The 25,762-nt window shown below is 36.7% G+C and overlaps 1 protein-coding gene across 9 annotated transcripts in view; it reads left to right on the forward strand.

Moving 5' to 3' along the window:
- PCLO (piccolo presynaptic cytomatrix protein) overlaps positions 1-25,762 on the forward strand; it is a 377,965-nt gene that overhangs the window by 26,096 nt on the left and 326,107 nt on the right. For all 9 annotated transcript variants that reach the window (XM_060414989.1, XM_060414990.1, XM_060414992.1 and 6 more), the window contains exon 3: positions 1,279-2,676. In XM_060414989.1, the coding sequence (XP_060270972.1) occupies positions 1,279-2,676 (1,398 nt within the window). The remainder of the gene's footprint in view (positions 1-1,278; positions 2,677-25,762) is intronic.

Raw genomic sequence — 25,762 nt, forward strand, 5'->3', positions numbered from 1 at the left:
TTTTTTTTTTTTTTACTTAAATGTTAACAGTGTAAACTGTCAAGTGGAAAAGTAGTTTTTAAAATTAGGAATGCTTAGTTCAGTTTTTTTTTACAAAAAGGAATTGTTTCAAGTAAGTATGTTGTTTGCCCACCTAATACTTTACAATTTTGTGTTCTAGAGAACTTTTTTGGTACTTATGTGCCATATATTTAGTTTTCCATAGTGTAGAATTTTGAACAAAGAACTTCAGTGCTAAACTGGTAACATTGGTTACTTTGGGAGTTAAAGATTAGGTCGTATAGAATTTACCCTTCTAGATTACTTTGGTAATATTTAAAATTTTGTATAATGAGTGTATATTATTTTAGAATAAATAGGTAAATGTTGAATATACATTTTTAAGATTACCTTCTAAAATATATTAGTACCAATTTCACCTTTTCCTTTTAACAATAAATGTGATGGAAAAGAAGAAATGGATTTACACCTATACATGATATATATATATACACATATAAATATATACATATATATACACACACAATGTGTGTCTCACGTATATACATATCTCACCAATCAGGTAAGTATATTGTATACATATATTGCTCTTTCCATTTATAAAAATTATAAGGAAGTAACTTTTCTCTTTTTGATCATGCTATATCTATAATAATTTCAGGGGATACCATTATTTTTTCTTTACTTTCTTGAGCGAGAATGTTTTCTTTCTAACCCACAGTGATTAATAGTTATGATTTTCTCACATTTGATTGTGTTGCCTTGGAGGGGAGAAGTGATTCTCTTGCTAATTTAAGAAATTATCAATGAGTTAATAATTTTGACAAGCATACTCTGGGTTATATAACTGAAACCTGTTTATGAGCCATCAACAGAGAAAATATCCAACATAACTGATTTTGGAATCTAATATGTTATATTAATAATCATTTTCTTTTATCATACATGGTTTTCTATTTCTGGGAGTAATCAAACTTTGAGTAAATCAAAGGCAAGGGATATAGCTAATGTTACAAGAAAATTTTCTGTGTTGATTTATAATTTTATATTGCTTAAAATAGAGTGCTTACATCTCTGAGTTTCATTAGTTATGTTTTAGTATACTTATCTATATATAAATAATATATAAATATATAAATTAACTAAAATTATTTGATCTAGATTTTATGTTTTACATGATGAGAGACATAATTTCAAAAGCTACCAATGCAGTTTTAAAAATGCTTTTGTTTCTACCTTGTTATTGCCTTACTGACTGTTATTTTATGTTACTTCTAGATGAAGGAGTGGCTCTGTTTAAACTGTCAGATGCAGAGAGCTCTAGGAGGTAACCTGGCTCCAATTCCATCATCACCCCAGCCCAAACCGAAGACTACCCCTGTTCCTGCATCAGCAGTGAGCAAGCCACCCACTCCGTCACAGCAGGTTTCTCCAAAGAAAGATGCTACACCCAAACAGGATGTCTCAAAGGTAGCTGAGTCTAAAAAGCCCCCACCGCTAGTGAAACAACCAACCCTTCACAGTCCCCACCCAGTCACATCCCAGCAGCCTCCTGAGGCAGAGTCCTCATCCAAGCCAGTCCCTCCCAAAGAGCCTTCTGTCTCATCTGAACCGGCCAAGGTCTCCATGGCTGATGATAAACCAGAGCAGCCCAAGACAGGAAAGCCAGCCACAGACATTGTGTCTTCATCATCAACAGCAACAAGACCGGATATTCCAGGCTCCAAAATGCCATCAAAGGATCAAGAGAAAGGAACTCCTCCTCTAAAACCAGACTCTGCCAAACCTTCTCAGAGTTTTCCACCAACAGGAGAAAAAGTTACCCCGGTAGATTCTAAAGTCATACCTCGACCTGCATCAGATACAAAAATTATTTCACATCCTGGACCTACTCCAGAGAGCAAAGATCAGAAACAAGTTGATCCAGTTCAGAAAAAGGATGAACCCAAGAAAGCACAAACCAAAATGAGTCCTAAGCCAGACACCAAGCTGATGCCAAAAGGGTCACCCACACCCCAGGTTCCACGACCCCCCACTGGACAAACTGCCCCTCTATCTCCACAGCCCCCAAAGCCTCAGGAGCAGTCGAGACGTTTTAGCCTAAATCTGGGAAGTATTACTGATGCCCCTAAATCACAGCCCACAACTCCTCAAGAAACAGTGACTGGGAAACTCTTTGGATTTGGAGCATCCATCTTTAGCCAGGCATCAAATCTGATCTCCACAGCAGGCCAGCCTGGGTCTCATTCACAGGGTGGGCCAGCGGCCCCAATAAAACAAGTCCCTCCTCCTTCCCAACCACCTACTTCTCAAGGGCCACCCAAATCCACAGCACCGCCAGTACCTGCAAAGGTTCTACCTGTGAAAAAGGAAACCAAAGCTCCAGTAATTGAAAAACTAGAGCCCAAAGCTGAACAAATTTCAACAGTAAAAAGAACAGAAACAGAAAAGAAGCCTCTGCCTACTAAGGACAGCAAACCGTCCACAGCTGAACCTCAAAAGGTTGTTCTTCCCCCCAAGCTGGAAGAAACCCCCAAACCAGAATCAGCCTGTCCTCTCTGCAAAACTGAACTCAACATAGGTTCTAAGGATCCTGCTAACTTCAACACTTGCACTGAATGTAAGAAACAAGTGTGTAATCTCTGTGGATTTAACCCTACACCGCACTTGACTGAGGTAAGCAATAGTGGTCTCACATATGAATGTGAGTATATGGCGTTAATTCAGAAATGTTTTGGTAGTCAGTTTTCCTAGCAAAAAATACATTTCTGAGTAAATAAAAACTGATATTGTTATCTTTGAAGGAACTTTAATTATTTATTAGGCTTAATGCTTTCTTATTAAACATTCATGTAATTTATACTTTTCTGGCTTAATGTACCAAAAAGTAAGAAGATGAAATGAGCTGATAACTTAAAATAATGATTATCCCATTCTTTTATTAATTAACATCCTATGGTTTTCACATGAAAACACAAAATAAGTATTGTAATTTACTGTTCCAACTGTCTCTCATCCTTCCAGTCTCTTTCATACATTAAAAAGAGAAGCTTGATTGATTGCAAATCCATAAACTACATGAGATCTGTTATTTACAAAAGTTAAGAGCTTAGTGTAAGTTAATATTGTCTGCTAGAAAATATTGGTTCAAGTATATAATACTTAGACTTTTTATAATCCTGTTTAAGCTGTTATCTGGCATAAATATATTAGAGTACTTCATTAGGAACTGTGGAAAGAAAAAGGAGTTATATGGATTTCAGTGACCAATGTCAAAGATTTTTTTTCTTTTAATGGGAAGACCAAAACACTTCTTCCATAGTGTAAAAAGCAGGTAACAATTTTCTACCTAACATAGAAGAATGAATCAATAAGCATTAAGACTGTGTTAAGGATGTTAGAGTATTTGACTCTTAGGTGATTGAGGGGTTGAATGATTGCTGCTTAGGTAAGTAACAGTGATATTTTAGTAAACATTTTGGGATTGAATTTAAATCATTGTTCATTATTTTTATGCAAATCAGTAATACTTAAGGATTATTTTACTCCCCCTCCTTGATTTTGTAATTCATTGAAATGCAAAAAAAAATTATATAGTTGGATTTAACAACTATACAAAAGAAGCTTTACAGATTCTTGTTTTTGAGTTAAACTTTTTAAAAGAATAAGTTATAAAACTTTTTTTTTACTTTTGAAAGTATTTGATTGCTTTGACATGTTTAACACCATATGAAAGTAGTGTCCCTATAGACTTAAGCTGATTTTTATCTTCTTTAACTGTGATGAATAATGTTAACCAGGATCTGTTTTAAAGGTTAAAAAAAAATATGGTTTCTCAGCACCTCTTGAGTGCTTACAAGTGTAATTATTACTTATAGTATTTGGAATTCAGTGCAAGAGCAAAACAACTTTAAATTTCTTCCATATTTTTAGAAGAATTTTTTTTCATTGTGTATTTATAAAGAGGGGAATTTCAGTTTTTCCAGGACAATTGTATTAATTTCATACATTTGAGAAGTTGTACCTTTTAATGAAGAGCTTTATGATATCAGTATTTAAATGGGTATAAAACAAACTGCAACACTAAAAACTAAAATACCCTGAAGAAGTGTATTTTGTACACACTGCAGAAAGGGCTATAACTTGTGTATATGTGTAAACACCTATATGTATGTATGCATTTGGGTCATAGTGATTATTAGAATTCCGTAAGTGTTTGGAAGTGTGAAGTGAGAGTTCTTGAGAAGATGGACAATAAATCTCTCTGGAAAATCTTTGATTTTCTGTGTTGGCAAATTATATTTCAGAAGTGGTAATTTTGAAAGTTTTCTTGAATCAAGCAGAGAATTATTATCTAGGATGTGTGTAGAATTTCAATAGTTTGAAAATACAAGTGGTTTTAAGTTTTCAAATGGTGCATGAGAACTCCTATTTTAAATACATCAATGGAATTTAGAAAATCTGTCATTGTTCAGATTGTTTTTGTCTTTGGCCATTTCTTTGAATGTGGAGGATCATATTTCAGCGGAGAGAAAAATATGATGTAACAAAAGCATTTGACTCATGTTCTTGTCTCCACTTGGCTGTGTTAATCTGAGGGAAGTTTTTAGCTGGTCTAAGACCTTAATGCCGTCTGATCTTTAGGTAAAGTCCATTAGCTACCCTGAGATCAAGGGAGTGAATGAAGGTTACTGGATTTAATCTGTGTGGCTGTAGCTCCTGCTCTTTTGCCTAGAAGACTTTAGAGGGCTGGCAGAAGAGGCTGGCTGAAAAAGACACCCTGTGTTTGCAGTGTATGTGTGTATGTGTACACGTACTTGTGTATTCAGGAAATTATAAATTCGATGTATACGCTTTATTTGTTGGGCTGTCCCAGTGTTTATGTTACTTACTAATCTCTCCTCATTTTGAGTGGTTAGAAAATATCTCATCCTTGATCCTTGTTTCCTTGCTTGGTTCCTATGATTTCTTTGTTCTGCTTGTGATAATTTTCTTGTGATCCAGTATTTTCTGCTGGGCTGGCACCGTACTTGGTTTCTAGTTTGAGAGAGCATATACTGAAAATACTCAGACTTTAAGCAGAGAAATGGTTTTCCTCAAGAAAGAATTCAACTACATATTTCCATTTATTTTTCTAGTAAAGCACATATAACACTGTATGAAGCCTCTGCTTCTCCCCCTCCCTTCTCTATGAGACAGGATGTCTTGTCCTCCTGATGCCTCTCTGCCCTCCCCTTCTTCTGGTCTGTTCTGGTGGTGAGAAGAGCTGGTCCTGGTTTTCCATGGGTTGGGAACTATAAACAGTATCTGTCCCCTCCCCCATCCATTCATCAAACACACCTGTCTCTAAGGTTGTTTCCTGTGTGTCCTACTCAGTATCTCCCACAGCACCCGAAGAGTGCCAAGGCTGCCTTCAGGGCTCTGGGGTGTTGCCAGGCTTCAGCCTAAGCCTTATGGCTTAACTGTTTTGTGCCCAGTGTGTACACATAATACTATCATCCATTAACCTCTGATAGTAAGGAATGGTTTTTAGGCTTTAATTTCTGCCGAATCAAGAAATAGTTTGTCTTTGAAGGAGTTTTATGAGGCAGCAAGGCTTTCTGAAAGAGCTAGTCTTATAGAATTTGGAAGCATGTTGAGAAAAACAGTGTAAATTGGCAATACATTTACCTAGTGAATTTTAATTATTCTGGGTCAGTTTAAGTGCAGAAAGAAGTCTACTCATAGTGGGAATTTTATTGTTTGTGTTGCTCTTTTGTAAAGGAAATTCTTACTATGAAAATACAACTTAAATTTGTTTCCACATGCTTCAAGGTGTCCTAGAGTCATATTTCTGCTTCCTTAGTAAGATAATTATGCGTGGCTTGAATGATGTTGAAATAGCCAGCATATATTTGTCACCAGGCAACAAATGGGCCTTTTGAGCTGATTAAGATCCAGTAGTGTACCTGAGTTCCCTTCAGATCTTTACTCTGTAGCCAAGGTGACGCCTGCGTTCTCTCTCAGACCCTCTCTTGGACCCTTCTCTCTCAGAGGGTCTGGTGGGGGTGTGCTTTACTTCTTAGTTTAGTAAACAGGTAATATCTTGGTTTAACTTTAAACACCATTGCTTAAAGTTTAAAAAATATATCTATTACTAAATTATTATGATTTTATAGTAATACCTATTACTAAAATATATACACATAAACACATATATATGTATATAAGCAAAAAAACTAAAGGAGTGATCAGAACTCAATAAGGAGAAAATAACTCTACCAATAATCAGTTTTTAAAGAACTCCATGACAGAGATAAATACACATTCTGTGTAAAAATTTCTGGCATTCCAAGAAAAGAGGGACATCTGTTTGTACTTTCTGACTGACATAAGAGAACTGATAAGTTTGTAGAAATAAAATTTTTGCTTAATAATCTTTATAAGAAATTTGATGTTACCTTTTTATTAAGTGATATCTAGTTGAAGAAAAATCCAAAAATGGGTTTAAAATAGAGATATTTTGTTTAAAGAAATTGAAACAAAAAAGTAGATTCTTCATTAGTCTTTTTATCTATGCATTTTTAAGTATTTAGCATTCTGCTCTTTGTGGTAGTTCTATTAAGATATTCCATTTTTAATGTGATTAAACACTTCTTAAATATTACATAAAATGATTACATATTATTCAGTTCTATGATTCTTTGGTTGTATGTTTTTTTCATACACATTGTCCTGGTATTAAGGACTTAATACCTTAGGTTTTTCATTTTTTATTATGAAAAATAATAAACAATTACTTATTTTAGGTTGTTTTCATTTTTTATTATAAAGTGAATGTTTTGGTGTATAAATATTTGCATTTTAACTGTTTTTCAGAGACAGCTTAGTGGTACTGAGGTTACTAAATCAAAGAATAAAAGAACCCTGAAGTTATCAAACTTTTTTTGGAGATATGATAGCAGTTGACATTACCACTAGCATCTATGATGCCTTTCTTAATGCAGCCTCTCCAAATTTCAATACTATCATTTATAATAAAATTGGTTAATTTGGAAGTTTAAAAATGCTATCATATGATTCCTTTGATTTGTATCTCTTGGACTACCAGAACTTTTATTTAGATATTAAATGTATATAGACGGTTCTAATTACAATTCAGACATAACATTGTTCAGACATTGTAGGAAAAAGTAAACTGGTATTTGACTAAGTCTATGTGACGCCCTTCCCAGGTGGCACAGTGGTAAAGAATCCTCCTGCCAATGCAGTGTGATCCCTTGGTTGGGAAGATCCCCTGGAGAAGGAAATGGCAAGCCACTCTAGTATTCTTGCCTATAAGGATTTTCATGGACACAGGAGCCTGGCAGGCTACAGTCCATGGATCACAAAGAGTCAGATATAACTTAGTGACTAAACAACAACAATATGTGAAACACATAGGCATTTTTTCACAACAACCCTGTAGAGTAGATTTTAGAGCTGCTTTAGAGATCAGGAGAATGAGGATCAGAGAGGTAGTTACCAAGCCACAGAGGTATCATTCAGAGGCTGAAACAATGCTTGATCCCCTAGACCATGTTTAAGTAACATGGAGAGGGAGATGGTGGTTCTTTAGTTGCTAAGTCATGTCCGACTCTTACAACCTCATGGAGCAGCCTGCCAGGCTCTTCTGTCCCTGGAGAACTGGATAACAAAAGTCATTTCTTCTGTGCTTGTGTCAGTTGGTAATTACTAAGACTTTGATATCAACAAATTTACTAAAATGTGCATCAAATCAGGTAACATTTGGGGCCCACAGAATAGTGGTAGTTGTGTTATGTGGCTGAATTTAGAAGCATATGCAGATTGAGAACTTCAGAAGCCTGCTTTCATGTATAGCGCACGTAAGGTCAGAAAACATAGTTGCTCCAACTGTAAGAAATACAGTCAATATTATATTCGTGTCAATGCATGCAAAGACTTTACTCCATGAAAATAATGTAAGTGTTCCATTGGTGATAGTGGTGGTGGTTAATCTTTGCTTCTACCAACATTTTTGTATAGCCTCCTTTGTTGCATTCCCAGGAGTGGGATTGCTGGAGCATGGGTTTTATATATATATATGCATGTGTTAGTCAGTTAATTGTGTCCGACTCTTTGCAACCCCATGGACTATAACCCTCCAGGCTCCTCTGTCCATGGAATTCTCCAGGCAAGACTACTGGAGTGGATTGCCATTGCCATGTATGTATATCTTAAACTGGTTCTCCACCATAGTTTCATCCATTTTTAGTTTGATTAACTTTGCATATGTGCTATTGTTGTTCTAAAGATCCATTGCCTGATAAGATAGTCACTGGACAAACATGGCTATTGAGCACCATGGGTCAATTTAAGATTAATGAAAGTGCAAAGACCACATTAGATTTTACAACTTCGGTATGGAAACTGTATATCTCACTGATAATTTTAATTTGGTTACTATTGTGTAAGACTTACCCTTAAATATTGCTGTTATGACTGCCTTTTCACCTGTCACTTTGTAGTTGCGTATGCATGCACTACAGTATACCTCTGTGTAGGATATATGTTTTTCTCTTTATACAAGAAAAACACTATTACTATATTTCTTGCTTCCAGAGCTTATTTTCTCTTCCAGAGCTTAATTTCCTCATATTATACAACATATCTGGTTCTCTTTCTGTGCTCTACTAAGCAAATAGTTCTTGGAGCTCTCATTATCAGGAGATAAACTACTGATATCTAGCCTGGCCCAGTCCAGCCTGATGATCACTGCTAATCATCAATATGAGATATCGGTACTATTGATAAGTGTACCGTGGTCCTACCAACCTTTAGGTCAAAATATCTTTTCTACTGACTCTTCTGGTTTCCTCTATTCTATTTTTCCAAATATTTCCTCTATTCTTTTTTTTTTTTTCCCCAGAACCCTTCGACCTGTTTATATTCTTCCTGTAGCTTTGGGTGAAAAATCATACATTTTGAGGTCAGTTGCTTCTAGAAGTCTCAGCAATACATTATGTTAGAATTTGAATGTGTTGTCTGCTTTTTCTTCCTTCCATTTCTTCATGGCCATTCATTTTCTTTTAAAACTCTATTCCAATAATTTGTATTATAAAAGCATTATTCCTTATAACAATCCACAGAGTACTAAAGTATCTGAAGAAGCAAAAGGCTTCCTCTTCCCCTTGTACATCATGTTAATGCTTTAGTATCTCTTTAGCCTTTATTTATTTTTTTTTTTGCTTTTTGTTTATTTGTATAATGGTTATACAAACAGTGAAATGAAGACAGATTTCAGATCTTTGAAAAAAGTTTTATGAGCTTGTGTTTTCAGAAATAATGTATTTATTTTGAAATAAACATGTGTTCTTACTATTCTTATTTTCATTGAGTTTCTTTTTCACAAAATTTTGTACATTTGATGTTCTTTCAAGTGAACTCTCATTGACTTGCCTAATTCTACTTATGAGGGAAATAACTCTGCAGAATCTCAATATAGATGCACATTCTCCTCATGAAAACTGAGAAATTGAAGATGTTTTGAGTTTCCGTTAATGTGCAAACAAGGCTACAGTAAAACATCTACACATAACATTTTCCTGTTATGTCTTGATATATTAGATAGATTCCTTGAAACAGGTGGGCAAAGACAAGAGATGTTTAACAGAGTTTCCATATTACCTTGTTTAAAAGAGTAATCATAGTCCTGCCAGCAAACTATTAGTGTCTCTAGTTTCCACACTGATTAGTAGTCCATAATTATTGGTTTCAAGAGTCAGAAACTAAGCAGTATTGTTGTATAATATTAAATTTTGAGAGTAAACATTATATATGTGAACATCATGAGCTTATCAACTACTTGTATTTTTCCTTTTTGAAGTTGCCCATTTATACCCATTGGTCATATTTTCATGTGTCTATGTCTGTGTATTTCTTAAAATATTTTAAATTATTGAATTCTTTGTCATCTTATCTTGAAATGATTTTCCATGTTGATCACTTGTTTTTTATGCAAAAAAGACTTTATGAAATTTTCTTCTGTACATGAAATTAAAAAAAAAACTTTTATGCAATCAAATCTTTTAATTTTCCCTTGATTGCTTATTTTGCTAAAGAAGGCCTTTTTACATTTTTATTATAAAAATAGCCTTCTACATTTATTCCTAAACATCTGTAGTTTTATTTTTTACTTCTAATCACATATTTATCTGTAATTCATATTTTTTGGTACCGTATGAGATGAAGTGCCTAACTTTATATGTTCAAAATGTATAGCCACTTGCCTCTGTGTTATTTGTTAAGCAGCAATTCATCATTTTCACTCTGGTTTTTAGTGTCATGTTTCACATAATAAATTTCCATTAAGACACAGTTTGCTTTTCTAGATTCTTTTATTTGTACTGTTAATTATATATCTAATTTAGAATATTAGTGCTTTATTATTTTTATTAGTATAGTTTTAATATTTAAAAATATTAAATATGCACAAAAACCTTAGCAAGAGTCTAGTAATATGGCATTGTCCTGGCCAGGATTTGACTTTACTACTTACAAACTACTACTATTCTACTTATAAGCTAATAAACTAACTTGTTACAGTTTCATAGGTGCCAGTAGTAGACATGACACTCCTAGGTCAGAGACAAAGAACGTTAATACTCATACCACAGGAGGCAGCATGAATGTCAGCATATTTGCATCAATTCTGCTTGTGCCCCACTCTTGGGGGATCACATGAGATATGGTCCTAGATTGACGTTACACAGGCAGGTGTTAATCACAGGTGAGGAGCACTGAGCTTGTGGAACCCACCTCTTTTATTACAAGCAGTAGGCCAGTTTGCTGTTTGTCCTGTGGAGTTATTACCTCATCCCTAAGGTTGCCTGTTGCACACAGAAGTTGGAGAATGGCCAGGGTGAAGAGCAGCCAGGGTCTTGTATTGTTGCCAAAGCCTTTAACAGATGAAGTTGCAAGAGAGTCCCATTGAGGACTGTCTTTCCCAAAGGGATTAATAAACCAGTGGTTTTAAAGCTTAAAATATTGTGAATTCCTCCTTCAGATAACATCAAGCCTTGGAAGGAAAGTTATGACCAAACTAGATAGCATATTCAAAAGCAGGGACATTACTTTGCCGACTAAGGTCCGTCTAGTCAAGGCTATGGTTTTCCTGTGGTCATGTATGGATATGAGAGTTGGACTGTGAAGAAGGCTGAGCGCCGAAGAATTGATGCTTTTGAACTGTGATGTTGGAGAAGACTCTTGAGAGTCCCTTGGACTGCAAGGAGATTCAGCCAGTCCATCCTGAAGGAGATCAGCCCTGGGATTTCTTTGGAGGGAATGATGCTAAAGCTGAAACTCCAGTACTTTGCGAAGAGTTGAAACTCCAAACTCATGCGAAAAGTTGACTCATTGGAAAAGACTCTGATGCTGGGAGGGATTGGGGGCAGGAGGAGAAGGGCACGACAGAGGATGAGATGGCTGGATGGCATCACTGACTCGATGGACGTGAGTCTGAGTGAACTCCGGGAGCTGGTGATGGACAGGGAGGCCTGGCGTGCTGCGATTCATGGGGTCGTAAAGAGTCGGATGCGACTGAGCGACTGAACTGAACTGAACTGAGATTACCATTTAAGCACGTCACAATAATTAAGTTAATGCATTTCACCCAGTTTATCTCACTATTCCATAACTTATTAAATAGAATTATTTTTTTCAACATACCACACATTGTCACTGCTTTCATCAGCTCAGAATACCATCACAGGCAGTTTTATTCTGCATCTGCTCAAAATAGAACCTTTCTACCTGAGCCACAGTTCTGAAGCAAAGCTAATTAAAGCACTCAGTAAACAATATACCTTTTCATTGAATAAATGGTATGCAGGAATGTCTGTCAATTTCTTCTGCTATTTACTCAGCTTCCTTGAAACTGTGGACTTCTGGCATCTAGTAAATGTCACGTATTTATTCTTACATTCTTGCTTAGTTCATCGACATACTGCAATACATGAGTAACCAGTGGAAAAGTAACTACTCTCCACTTTAAAAAGAAAAACTCATATTCATACGGAAGTATTATGTAAGTGTTATCTAAATATATGCTGCTGCTAAGTCACTTCAGTCGTGTCCGACTCTGTGTGACCCCATAGACGGCAGCCCACCAGGCTCCCCCATCCCGGGGATGCTCCAGGCAAGAACACTGGAGTGGGTTGCCATTTCCTTCTCCAATGCATGAACGTGAAAAGTGAAAGTGAAGTCGCTCAGTCATGTCCAACTGTTTGCGACCCCATGGACTGCAGCCTACCAGGCTCCCCCGTCCATGGGATTTTCCAGGCAAGAGTACTGGAGTGGGGTGCCATTGCCTTCTCTTAATAATAGACTTAAAGTCTTAAATTTTAAGTGAAGTGTCAGCTGAGCCTTAAGATCGAATGTTTTGTGACTTTCTTAAAAAGAATCATCCTCTATTTAAAAGCCTCGCTCATTTATGATGTTCTAGATGACCTAGTGTCAGTGTTCTCAGGACACTGTAATGTAAAGATGTAAACTAAATGTCACACCTGACACATTCCAATAATACACCTGTTTGAATAATCTTTGATGAGTTTTTATTCTTTTTCAAAAATGCATTTTATGTGAGTCCCATAAGATGCTACACTAAAAATATATCCCTCAAGAAAATTTGTAAATACTTCCTATTTAGTCCCTTTTAAAGATATGAATTTCATATATTCCTTCTATGACAAGCCTTTTTTAATAAAGAACCTTGTTAATCCAAGTATTAAAAAAAATTACCACATAGTCTTTTTACTTATTGGGCAGAATTAGTATTCTGAATGACATACTGCTCAAGAAATAGTATTTTAAATAGATTTTAAATTAATACCTTCATTTTCATATTCCTAGAATTCTTTATTTTGCTTCATAAATGACACTGTGTAGGAAATTTTCCAACAAGGTGTGTGACCCTCCCTTCACATTCAACATGCCCCATGTTGGAGTCATCAGTTTTTACCTCGTGTTCTTCTTCATGTGTTCCCTGTCAGGCTGAAAGGCATCACAAACCCAGAGAGTCATTTCAGACTTTTCCTTGTCTATCACTCCCCCAGAATGGTAGCTTTCACCTATTGTCAGTTTTACTAATACTTGCTGAAAGGATCACTGTTCTCTTATCTTCTTCTTAGCCTCACCATGAGAGGTTTGTTTGAGCTCTTGTTTGTCATCTCTGCTAAATGCAATAGGCCCTAAATATTTTATTTGGGGAAACTCAGTTTTTTTGAATTTCATTCTCCTACAATTTTCTGTGTTTGTGCAGTTTCCTTTTTTACCATGTTCTGCTGAATCCCTTAGACTTCTCTCATGTAAGACTAAATGCCACAAACTGTATATACAAGTGTATACTTTGGAATCCTCTTTGTGCCTCAGTACTATGCATATGCCCTTCACATGGGCCCCAGTATTCTCCGCTTTCCTGCATCTTTATCACCTATCTGTTCTTTGAGATTCATCTCAGAAACCTTTTCCTCTTGATTCTTGCTTCCTGTTATAATACTCCAATCAGCCCTCTTAAATATTTTGCAGTTGTCTGTTCCTGTCATCCCATAGGATTGTGACCCCTGGAGCACCATCAGTGCTATCATAATAACCATGAGGTGGTAGATAATACATATTTGTTCAGTGAAGGAAACACAGAATTTAGGGAAAGGACACACAGAGTAAACGGCATGCTTTGTGTTAATAGCATCATAATTATAGTTAAAATTAGTGTGAAACTTTGTTATTTAGTTCTATATTGGCTGCAAGTATTTTTCAAGCTCTTTAAAAATCTTACATACTAATATATATATATATATCTTTGCATATGTTCTTAAAGTACAGAAATATTAGAAAGATGAACTTTTTCTGCATGAAAAATAAGAAATTTCTATCTTAAAATTATTTATTTAAATAGTGACATTAACCTAGATCACTCTGTTTAATACTGTAGCCTGCCTCCCACCTGCCATAATGCAAAAATTCCTTGCCCTACTCTCTTTTGCATCTGTCCATAGCGCTTCCTACCTTGTTACATAATAGTTCACTAACTAATTTATTATGTTTTAAAAAAATTATCTCTTTTTCTTACTAAGTACAAGTTCTGTGAGTGCCAGGTCTTTGGCATACAGTATACTCACAAATCCAGGTGATTGGCATATAGTAGACTCTCATTAAATCTTTATACAATGAATGTGTTCAGTTTAGTCACTCAGTCATGTCCAACCCTTTGCAACCCCATGAATTGTAGCGCACCAGGCCTTCCTGTCCGTCACCAACTCCTGGAGTTCACTCAAACTCATGTCCATTGAGTCAGTGATGCCATCCAGCCATCTCATCCTCTGTTGTGCCCTTCTCCTCCTGCCCCCAATCCCTCCCAGCATCAGAGTCTTTTCCAATGAGTCAACTCTTTGCATGAGGTGGCCAAAGTATTGGAGTTTCAGCTTCAACATCAGTCCTTCCAGGGAACACCCAGGACTGATCTTTAGAATGAACTGGTTGGATCTCCTTGCAGTCCAAGGGATTCTCAAGTGTCTTCTCCACCACCACAGTTCAAAAGCATCAATTCTTTGGCACTCGGCTTTCTTCACAGTCCAACTCTCACATCCATACATGACCACTGGAAAAACCATAGCCTTGACTAGACGGACCTTTGTTGGCAAAGTTGCTGTCTAGGTTGGTCATAACTTTTCTTCTAAGGAGTAAGCATCTTTTAATTTCATGGCTGCAGTCACTATCTGCAGAGATTTTGGAGTCCCAAAAAATAAGGTGACACTGCTTCCACTGTTTCCCCATCTATTTCCCATGAAGTGATGGGACCAGATGCCATGATCTTAATTTTCTGAATGTTGAGCGTTATGCCAACTTTTTCACTCTCCACTTTCACTTTCATCAAGAGGCTTTTGAGTTCCTCTTCACTTTCTGCCATAAGGGTGGTGTCATCTGCATATCTGAGGTTATTGATATTTCTCCTGGCAATCTTGATTCCAGCTTGCGTTTCTTCCAGTCCAGCGTTTCTCATGATGTACTCTGCATATAAGTTAAATAAGCAGGGTGACAATATACAGCCTTGACTTAGTCCTTTTCCTATTTGGAACCAGTCTGTTGTTCCATGTCCAGTTCTAACTGTTGCTTCTAGACCTGCATATAGGTTTCTCAAGAGGCAGGTGAGGTGGTCTGGTATTCCCATCTCTTGAAGAATTTTCCACAGTTTATTGTGATCCACACAGTCAAAGGCTTTAGCATAGTCAAGAAAGCAGAAATAGATGTTTTTCTGGAACTCTTGCTTTTTCGATGATCCAGTGGATGTTGGTAATTTGATCTCTGGTTCCTCTGCCTTTTCTAAAACCAGCTTGAACAGTCCTATATATATGGTTACTTCAGACGCAGTATCTGATGCAATATCCGATACTTGGATATTGGTTCACAATGCTGAGATCTAGTCAACCTCATATCTGCTAGCTGCAAATATTTTTAATGACTTTCTTACCTCATGTTTTCCCACTATGCCTCATTTGAAAAGGTGAAAAGAAGACAGATATACCACATATTTGGAAAACTTTCTGCACATAAAATCTTATTATAAAATTAAGTTCATAAGGGATAGTATATCTTCTGTTATGGCTGAATATAAGTGAATAAAAGTGAGCTTCACAGAAAAGATAATGAATTTGGTGATCCATAGAGAGGCAGCTTAGCAGGGTGTTAAGACGGCACTTATGCCACTTCCTAGTGACTTGGTTTCCTCACCTCTAAAATGGTAATGATGACGACAGGACCTACCTCATGTGGCTGTTGTGAAGATTAGAAGAGTGAATGTCTGTTAATCTCTAGGAACAGTTCATGATGCTGTACTTGGTAAACTCAATAAATAATAGTTTCTTCCCATAGTTAGAAGGACTGTTATATCAAGATATCCTTTTCCTGAATAGACAAGATAAAAATGATTCCTTTCTAAATGAAACTTCACTTCTAAGAAGAGTTAAGCTGCTTAATGAAATGTGTTTTTTTTTTTTTTTTTTTGTTTTTTTTTTTTTTTGCTAAATAGCATTTGTGGGCCTTTACTGCAAGCTTGAAGGATTATTTCAAATTATTTATATTACTTGGTAAAAAATAATGGGCCCTGACTAAAAGAAAACACATGCATTGCTGTGTTCTTTTATTTATTGTCAACAGTACTTTTGTTTTTACTTTTTTACTTATTTAGTGAGAATTTCTCTATGATTATGGAGTATTAATATGAATTCATTCTTTACAAATGAAAAGAAGCAAAGTATCTCTAAGATTTTTGAAAAGATTTTCATTGGGAGAAGCTATAGCATGAATTTTCTTAAAATATGTATATTTGTGAAGCCTTAGAAAATTGCTGAAAAGTATATTACCAACAAGAATATCTTAACATGAGACATGCTTACTGAAAATTATGGCTAAATGGCTTAATTCATGTCAACTGTGGCTGAGATTTATTTTCTTTTCTGATATTTAAATAAGTTCACATTTTTGTATTTATAAATATTTTGAATTAAATGAAGGCTTTATATCAGGTGATTTTTTTTACTAAATTAAGCCCAGTATCTAGAATTGTTATAATGATTTATCCTAGTTCATAAAAAACAAGTTTGTGTTTCCTGATTAAAACACTCTGTCACTCTCAGGGAAATTATAAATATACTTTTTGACAAATAGAATGTTACTTAAGTTACACAGAAATAAGCAATCATATAAAGTGTAGTTATAAAAATGATGTTTTATATTCTATTTTAAAAAAAATATGTAACATTGAAAGGAAATCTAAATATAGAGTTGATTTTAAGGTGATGTTAGTCTAAAGTCAAGGAGTAAAGACAGTTTTGTTTTTTGTTTTTTCCTGCATGGGTATTAGTTTTCTATTGCTTTGTAACAAGTTGCCACAAACTTTGCAGCTTAAAACAAGACTCATGGATTAGCTCACAGTTTCGTAGCTCAGAAGTATGGTATGGCATAGTTGGCTTCTCAGAGCAGATCTTAAAAGACTAAGTGAAGATGTTGGAAGGCGTGTGTTCTTATGTGGGGCTCTGCCAGAGAACCTGCTTTGAAGTTTATTCAGGTTGGTTGCAGAATTCAGTCCTTTGTGGCTGCAGGACGATGTCTCTGTTTCCTTATCCGCTATCCCCTGGGGCCGCTGTTAGTTCTTGCAGGTTGATGGCCTTTCTTGTCTCAGAGCTTCTCCACCTTCAAAGCCAGTAACAAAGAATTTCACTCGTGTGGCATTCATCTCACACTTTGTTTTTGGCTTGAAGAAGGACCCAAGTTTTCCCAAAAGATCACCTGGTTGAATTGAGCCTGACTGGGTATCATCTCATTAGATTTATCCATAAGTCAACTGATTAGTAACCTAATCATTAGAGATGTTCCATCATATGTACCATTTCCACCTATACTAAAGGAGAGGGGATTAAATAAGATGTGTAAACCAGAGAGCAGAAACTTTAAGAGATCCTTCTTAGAATTCTGTGTATCAAAGCAACTGAGTTATTGTCTAGGGAATTCGAAGCATGGACGGCGTTGGCAAGGAGAAATTTATTAATTTAGAGATATAAAGAGAGATTAGGAGAGAATAGTGTAGTGGAGAAAATAGAGGAGAAAAGAGGCTGAAATTCCTTGGTTTACACAGGAAGCCAATAAAGCCCCGAGACAAGGGACTTGCACCGTCTATGTAGGCCACAGGCGCCCGCTTGAATAGCGGAGGGTGCCCTGCCTTGGGCTTCCTCTCCTGTGGGTCTTAGAAGCCTGGGCAAATGAGTAGACATGGCGAGCCTCTGTGCTCCAGACAGGAATTAGCCTGAAAAGGAGAGAAAGAAAAGAAGACACGGTGGAAACCAGCCTTTCCAGGAACTGGTACATCTCTTTATTTTTCAGGAAAGCTTTTATACTTTAAGCTGTACATAGAGATCAATGGATAATACAAAGTCATGCAGGGTCAGCAGTCCTGACCCTTACTGAGACCACGCTTTCTTTCGGCATTCCTTCCGATATACAAAGTTCTCAGGTGATTTACATCATCTTCTGGCCAAGAGGCCTGCTGACATTTTATGACCCTTTCTGATGATGATTAGTCAACCAGAAAACTTATTTTCTCCAAAGGTGATTTTTCTTAAGTCAGGCCCCCCTCTCCGAAAGCACCAGATAAAGTTGCATTCCTACAGGGCAAAGGTGCAGTGGGCTATAATCAAGAAAAGAATTTACTAACCTAAGGTCTAATGTGATTAATATCAAAGGTGATTACTTATTTTTCCCATATGCCAGTTATATCAGTTAATGTGTATAAGGGACAAGGGATATGGAGACTTAGCAGCAAATATTGGCTCAACAGTGAAACTCTCCACTGGTATATTTTTAACAATCCACTAATACTACACTAATAATTTCTAACTTCTCAAAAGACTCTGTATTTAGAAAGTTTAGAGTGTCTCATGCCTCTCACTGTTGGGAGGCTGTGAACAATCACATGTGTGGTTGTAAGAGGCCAGATAAACTTGTCAGGCAGGCTAAAGAGCCATCAGAGGAGTTTTTGGACAGGAATACTCTTGTTATGCCCAGGAGACTTATTATCTGGAGCTCTAAATTAACTCTTTTCAGAGAAAGGTGGTGGGGGATAGCCCCCTGTTAATGTCAGAAGACTTGGTGAAAGACATAATTTAATAAAGCGGACAGACTCTAGTTTTGGGGTAGATGCTCAAGAAAGTCCACAGGGGTTCCCTCGAGGCCTGATCTCACCTTTGCCTGTCAGACCTCTTCCTCATGACCTTTGCCACAGGTGAGATTCCCCATGCTGGCTCCTGGCAATCTCATTAGATTTACCCAGAAGTCAACTGATTAGTAATCTAATCATTGAGAGATGTTCCATCATATGTACCACTTCCACCTATACTAAAGGGGAGGGGATTAAGTAAGATGTGTAAACTAGAGAGCAGAAACTTTAAGAGATCCTTCTTAGAATTCTGTGTAGCAAAGCAACTGAGTTATTGGGCTTGTTAAAGGTAGAATGTTTTGTAAAGAACGCACCTATTTATTTGATTTTTGTCTTGGAGCATGGATACTTAATTGTACATGGGTACTTAGTGACACCTGCATGTAAAGCAGAATTGTGTTTATTGTTGTTGTTTTTCAGTCACCAAGCCATGTCCAACTCACTGTGACCCCATGGACTGTAGCCCACCAGGCTCCCCTGTCCATCGGATTCTCCAGTCGAGAGTACTGGAGTGGATTGTCCTTTCCTTCTCCAGGGGATCTTCCCAGACCAGGGATTAAACCCATGTCTCTTGCATTGGCAGGAGGATTATTTACCTCTGAATCACCAGGGAAACCCTAAAGCAGAATTACTTTATCTCAGATCCCATTGCAGGAAGGAGAGTGAGTTCATTTCAGAAATAATTTTTATGGTGTCAGCTCTCCTTTAAAGCCTTCCCTCATGAAAATAATGGGGCTTTCCTGATGGCTCAGATGGTAAAGAATTCGCCTGCAATGCGGGAGACCTGGGTTCGATCCCTCAGTTGGAAAGATTCCCTGGAGGAGAGTATGGCAACCCACTCCTGTATTCTTGCCTATAAAATCCCATGGATGGAGGAACCTGGTAGGCTACAGTCCATGGAGTCACAAAGAGTTGGACACAACTGAGTGACTTCACTCACTTCATTCAGAATCAAAGAGCATCTGTGTTCTGAGGTCTAGTTAATATTCCATATTATTTTACCAGACAAATGAATTAACAGATTTATGAGAAGAAAGGCCCAGTGCTTTACTGCACTATTTTCTTTAGTAGTAAAAGCAAACACACCCCAAAAACAATAAACATCTATATTTCCAGCAGCAGATATGTTTACATAGAGAAAACATGGCATGTTATAATTTACATAATACTTATTAAATACCAACTTGTGTGCCAGTAAGTTCCAAATGCAATGTAAGTTGCAGAATTTGGTTCCAAATTAGGAAATCTGAATTCACCTACAGGACTATCTTTCAAAATTGATGGAATGCTGTGAAACCATTGACATAATTACTGAGTGCTATTTGGAGAAATCATGTATTTATGATACTAATTAAAATATGCTTTTGATTTTTTATTGTAATCATTTATAAAACTGTAAAGACCATTCTTACATGAAAATAGGTGAATTAGAATGGTAGATTTACCAGGAATAAAAGTACCATATGACCTAGCAGTCCCACTACTGGGCATGTACCCTGAGAAAACCACAATTATAAAAGACGCAGGCATCCCAGTGTTCATTGCAGCACTATTTACAATAGTTAGGACATGGAAGCAACCTAGATGTCCATTGACACGTGAATGGATCAAGAAGTTGTGGTACATATATACAATAGAATATTATTCAGCCATGAAAAGGAACAAATCTGAGTCAGTTCTATTGAGGTGGATGAACCTAAAGCCTATTATACAGAATGAAGTAAGTCAGAAAGAGAAAAACAAATATCATATATTAATATATATATATATTATATATATATTATATATATCCATATATATATATGGAATCTAAAAAATGCTATTGATGGACCTGTAGGGCAGCTACAGAGATGCAGACATAGACAACAGTTATGGACACAATAGGGAAAGGAGAAGGTGGGATGAATTAAGAGAGTAGTATGGAAACAAGTATATTACCATATGTAAAATAGTGGGAATTTGCTGTATGATGCAGGGAGCTCAAAGCAGAGCTTTGTGACAACCTGGAGGGGTGGGAAGTGGGAGGGAGGTTCAAGATGGAGGGGTCATACGTATGTATGTATGCCTGCTAAGTTACTTCAGTCATGTCCAACTCTGCAACCCTATGGGCTAAAGCTCACCAGGCTCTTCTGTCCCTGGTGATTGTCTAGGCAAGAATTCTGGAGAGAATTATAATGCCCTCCTCCAGGGGCTCTTCTTAATCCAGGAATCAAACTCTCATTGCTTATAACTCCTGCATTTATGAACCTAAAGCCTATTATACAGAATGAAGTAAGTCAGGAATATATATCCATATATATATATGGAATCTAAAATGCTATTGATGGACCTGTAGGGCAGCGGCAAGTTCTTTACCACTTGTGCCACCTGGGAAACCGAAACATATATATACCTATGACTGATTCATGTTGAGGTATGGCAGAAAGCAACACAATGTTGTAAAGCAATTATGCTCCAGTTAGTTTTATTTTTTCTTAATTTCAGAATGGTAGATTTATCTTCATTTTTTCTTTAAATTTTTTGTCTTTAATCTTTTAAAAGTATATGGAGAGTCTGTATAGCATCATGTGACAAAATCATCAGCTGAAACAGACATTCAAGCTGATACAATTTATTCATTATGAACCCAGACAGCTAGAAAGATAAATTACATTAATATCAAGACCACGGAAAATAGAAATGAAAAGGAGCTGTAAGTTAGCGTTAGAGCTATTGAGAAGGTGTTGAAGGCCGATGGAAATTAGCTTCACCCATTGGCAAGATAACTGAATAATCAGTTCAGTTTAGTTGCTCAGTTGTGTCCGACCTTTTGTGACACCATGGACTACAGCACACCAGGCTTCCCTGTCCATCACTGACTCCCAGAGTTTACTCAAACTCATGTCCATTGAGTCGGTGATGCCATCCAACCATCTCATCCTCTGTCATCTCCTTCTCATCCTGCCTTCAATCTTTCCCAGCATCAGGGTCTTTTCCAGTGAGTCAGTTCTTCACATCAGGCGTCCAAAGTATTGGAGTTTCAGTTTCAGCATCAGCCCTTCCAATGAATATTCAAGACTGATTTCCTTTAGGATGGACTGATTGGATCTCCTTGCAGTCCAAGGGACTCTCAAGAGTCTTCTCCAACACCGCAGCTCAAAAGCATCAGTTCTTCAGTGCTCAGCTTTCTTTATACTCCTACTCTCACATCCATACATGACTACTGAATAACAAAAAGTTTCAGAAGATGAGAGTGGTTTGTTAGGGAGTGAATAGTGGTTCGAAAGTAGCAATGGAGAGTACAAAACATACAACTTGGAACTTCCCTATAGCTTAGATAGCAAAGAATCTGCCTGCAATGGAGGAGACCTGGGTTTGATCCCTGGGTCAAAAAAATCCCCTGGAGAAGGAAATGGCAATCCACTCCAGTATTCTTGCCTGGAGAATTCCGTGGACAGAGGAGCTTGATGGGCTACAATCCATGGGGTCACACAGAGTCAGACATGACTAAGCAACTAACACATGCGTGCGTATGCGCGCGCGCGCACACACACACACACACACACACACACACACACACACACCCCTGACCCCATCACACTCCCATGGGGATGTTTTTGGGAATTCATTTAAGAAAAATGTACAATTATGGAAATGCTGGCAATTAGGAAAAATAGAGGGAAAAGTTATAGGATTAAAACATGGTTTGCTTGGGGGCATATTTAAAGTCTGTGAGGACTGCAGACACCCGTCTAATCAATTGGGTGAGGTATAAGGTTAAGGTCTTTGTATAGATATGAATATGTGAATTTGAGAGTTGTGGCAGATAGGTCTATAATTATTATTTACGAGCACAAAGAAGTGAGGGGATTAAAAGAAGTTCAGAGTACTAAGAACAAACTTTCACAGTAGTTACAATAATTATAATAGAGCCGTTTCAAGTCACCACTGTTGTTCTAGGTCCAATACGTTTAGACGATACAACCCTGATTCAGGTAAGAATTAATGAAGGAGGCTGGTTAATAACAGTGGTCATATATAATAATCAATTCTCCCCATAACAACATAACTACCTAAAGTATTGAACATTTATCCCTTTCTGCCTTTATTTATTAAAGGACTACGGATGAGTAGTCTGTTTCAGAATTATGTACTTGAGTAAGTATTCATAAAATATTTTACATCTAATTTGGGTAGAATTTTTAAAAGGTAAAATTTGGGTATGAAATTGTATTTGATTTTTTACAGCACATATAGTGGTAAATGAAACTTTTAAAACAATAGTTTCATATTAAACTTTCCTATGAAGGTATTTCTATTTCTCTGATCAATGTCTTGTGATGGATAGAATGATAGATAAGAAGGTAGAAAGATAGTGTATAGGCTAGGTTATCATATGTGATGTAAAAAATGATCAAATAGTTATGGCTGCTGCTTCCGTTGTGTCCAACTCTGTGCGACCCTATGGATGGCAGCCCACCAAGCTCTCTCATCCCTGGGATTCTCCAGGCAAGAACACTGGAGTGCGTTGCCATTTCCTTCTCCAATGCGTGAAAGTGAAAAGTGAAAGTGAAGTCGCTCACTCATGTCCAACTCAGCGACCCCATGGACTGCAGCCTACCAGGGTCCTCCGTCCATGGGATTTTCCAGGCAAGAGTACTGGAGTGGGTTGCCATTGCCTTCTCCAAAATAATTATGGACTTAGGTTCTAATGTATAAAGCAAAGCAAAGCAAAATAAAATTCACAACTTTCTCTACTAATAGTGACTTTTGCTTCTTCTTCTTTAGAATTAGTGACTGTTTTTTTAGAAATGAGTTTTTTCTCTCAGTCTTACTGCATATACCTACATGCACACATACTATTTTACATAAATTATATTATTTTTAACTTGTCAAAGAATATCTGAAATCTTTTATAATTTGAAACTTTAGTTATTTCTGTATATATATGTATAATATATATAATACACATAATATATATAATTTATGGATCATTTTATTAATTTGCAAGTTATTTTTGTCTTCCAATGAATAACATTTCCAATGAATTTAACTGGGTATATCCATATACTTGAAAAACTGAAATAAAAATTAAAAGTTATTAATTTTAAAGGTGATTAAGGATTGACTTTTTAATAGATAATTTAGCTAGAGTTAATTTTAAGGTAATTAAATCTCACTTAAGGCCTAAATAAAGGAAGCATTATTGTATTTTGTGTATTTGACAAATGACAGAATAGTAGGCTTGGGTGAAATGGATTCATGTTAGTCTTGACTGAATTTTAAATTTTGTTCTTTACAGCACTAACCTCCAGCAGGTGCTAAATGAAATTTGTCCAGGCATGACTGTGGCAATGTGAAACTACTCATGCCTAGCTGTGTTTCCTTCCTGTTCCCTTGGTCACTGACATAAGTCATAGGTGCATAGTTGCCTGGCTGATGATAGTACAGCTTCTTTAGTAATTCCAGCAAACATCGACATATACTTGCAATTGGTAGATAGTAAATTTCTTTCTTTTAAATATTGCTTAGATTATTGCTTTTCTTCAAAGTGAGATGGCTTTTGGTAAGAAATATATTTAACTGAATTTCAGTGTCATCAGTTCAGTCACTCATTCACGTCCGACTCTTTGCAAGCCTGTGGACTGCAGCAGGCCAGACTTCCCTGTCCATCACCAACTCCCACAGCTTACTCAAACTCATGTCCATTGATGCCATCCAATCATCTCATCCTCTGTCGCCCCATTCTCCTCCTGCCTTCAATCTTTCCCAGCATCAGCATCTTTTCCAAGGAGTCAGATCTTCGCTTTAGATGGCCGAAGTATTGGAGTTTAAACTTCTGCATCAGTGCTTCAAATAAATATTCAGAACTTATTTCCTTTAGGATGGACTGGTTGGATTTCCTTGCAGTCCAAGGGACTCTCAAGAGTCTTCTCTAACACAATAGTTTGAAAGCATCAATTCTATGGCACTCAGCTTTCTTTATACTCCAGCTCTCACATCCAAACATGACTCCTGGAAAAACCATAGCTTTGACCAGACAGACCTTTGTTGGCAAAGTAATGTCTCTGCATTTTAACATGCTGTCTAGGTTGGTCATAGCTTTTCTTCCAAGGAGCAAACATCTTTTAATTTCATGGCTGCAATCACCATCTGCAGTGATTTTGGAGCCCCCAAAAATAAAGTCTCTCACTGTTTCCATTGTTTCCCCATCTGTTTGCCATGAAGAGATGGGATCGGATGCCATGATCTTAGTTTTCTGAATGTTGGGTTTTAAGCTAACTTTTTCCACTCTCCTCTTTCACTTTCATCAAGAGGCTCTTTAGTTCTTCACTTTCTGTCATAAGGATGGTGCATATCTGAGGTTATTGATATTTCTCCCGGCAATCTTGATTCCAGCTTGTGCTTCATCTAGCCCGGCATTTCTCATGATGTACTTTGCATATAAGTTAAATAAGCAGGGTGACAATATACATCCTTGACGTACTCCTTTCACAGTTTGGAACCAGTCTGTTCTATGTCCAGTTCTAACAGTTGCTTCTTGACCTGCATACAGATTTCTCAGGAGGCTGGTAAGGTGGAATGGTATTCAATGTCATGAATACATACAAATGATGATAAAATAAGTTAGTGAAATTTTTTGAAAAAGTATTCTAAAAAGAATAATGACTAAGAATTTGATCTGTGAACTTTTAGTTTCTCAGTAACTTTTAGTCCTCTGTAACTTCTATTTGTTTTAGTTACTAGCTAATATAAGTATAGAAGGTAATATTCACTCAGGATGGAACCTAAATCCCCAAAGAAGAATTTTAAATATTGACTTAGATTGAAAGAATAAAACTAGGTGCCAGTTGATATTAGATTGTTGTTTCTTCACCTAGTTATAGGTAAAATCCCACAGTACTGCAGCAAATGACCTCATACATTAATATGATCTGTGAAGGTTAACAGAAAAAAATCACTTTGAGCACTTAAATCAGTGTATATACATACTGACCACTCCTTTTGTCTTTTCAAATGCAGTGTCTCTATTTGATG

This window comes from Ovis aries, chromosome 4, assembly GCF_016772045.2.
Source record: "Ovis aries strain OAR_USU_Benz2616 breed Rambouillet chromosome 4, ARS-UI_Ramb_v3.0, whole genome shotgun sequence".
NCBI lineage: Eukaryota > Metazoa > Chordata > Mammalia > Artiodactyla > Bovidae > Ovis > Ovis aries.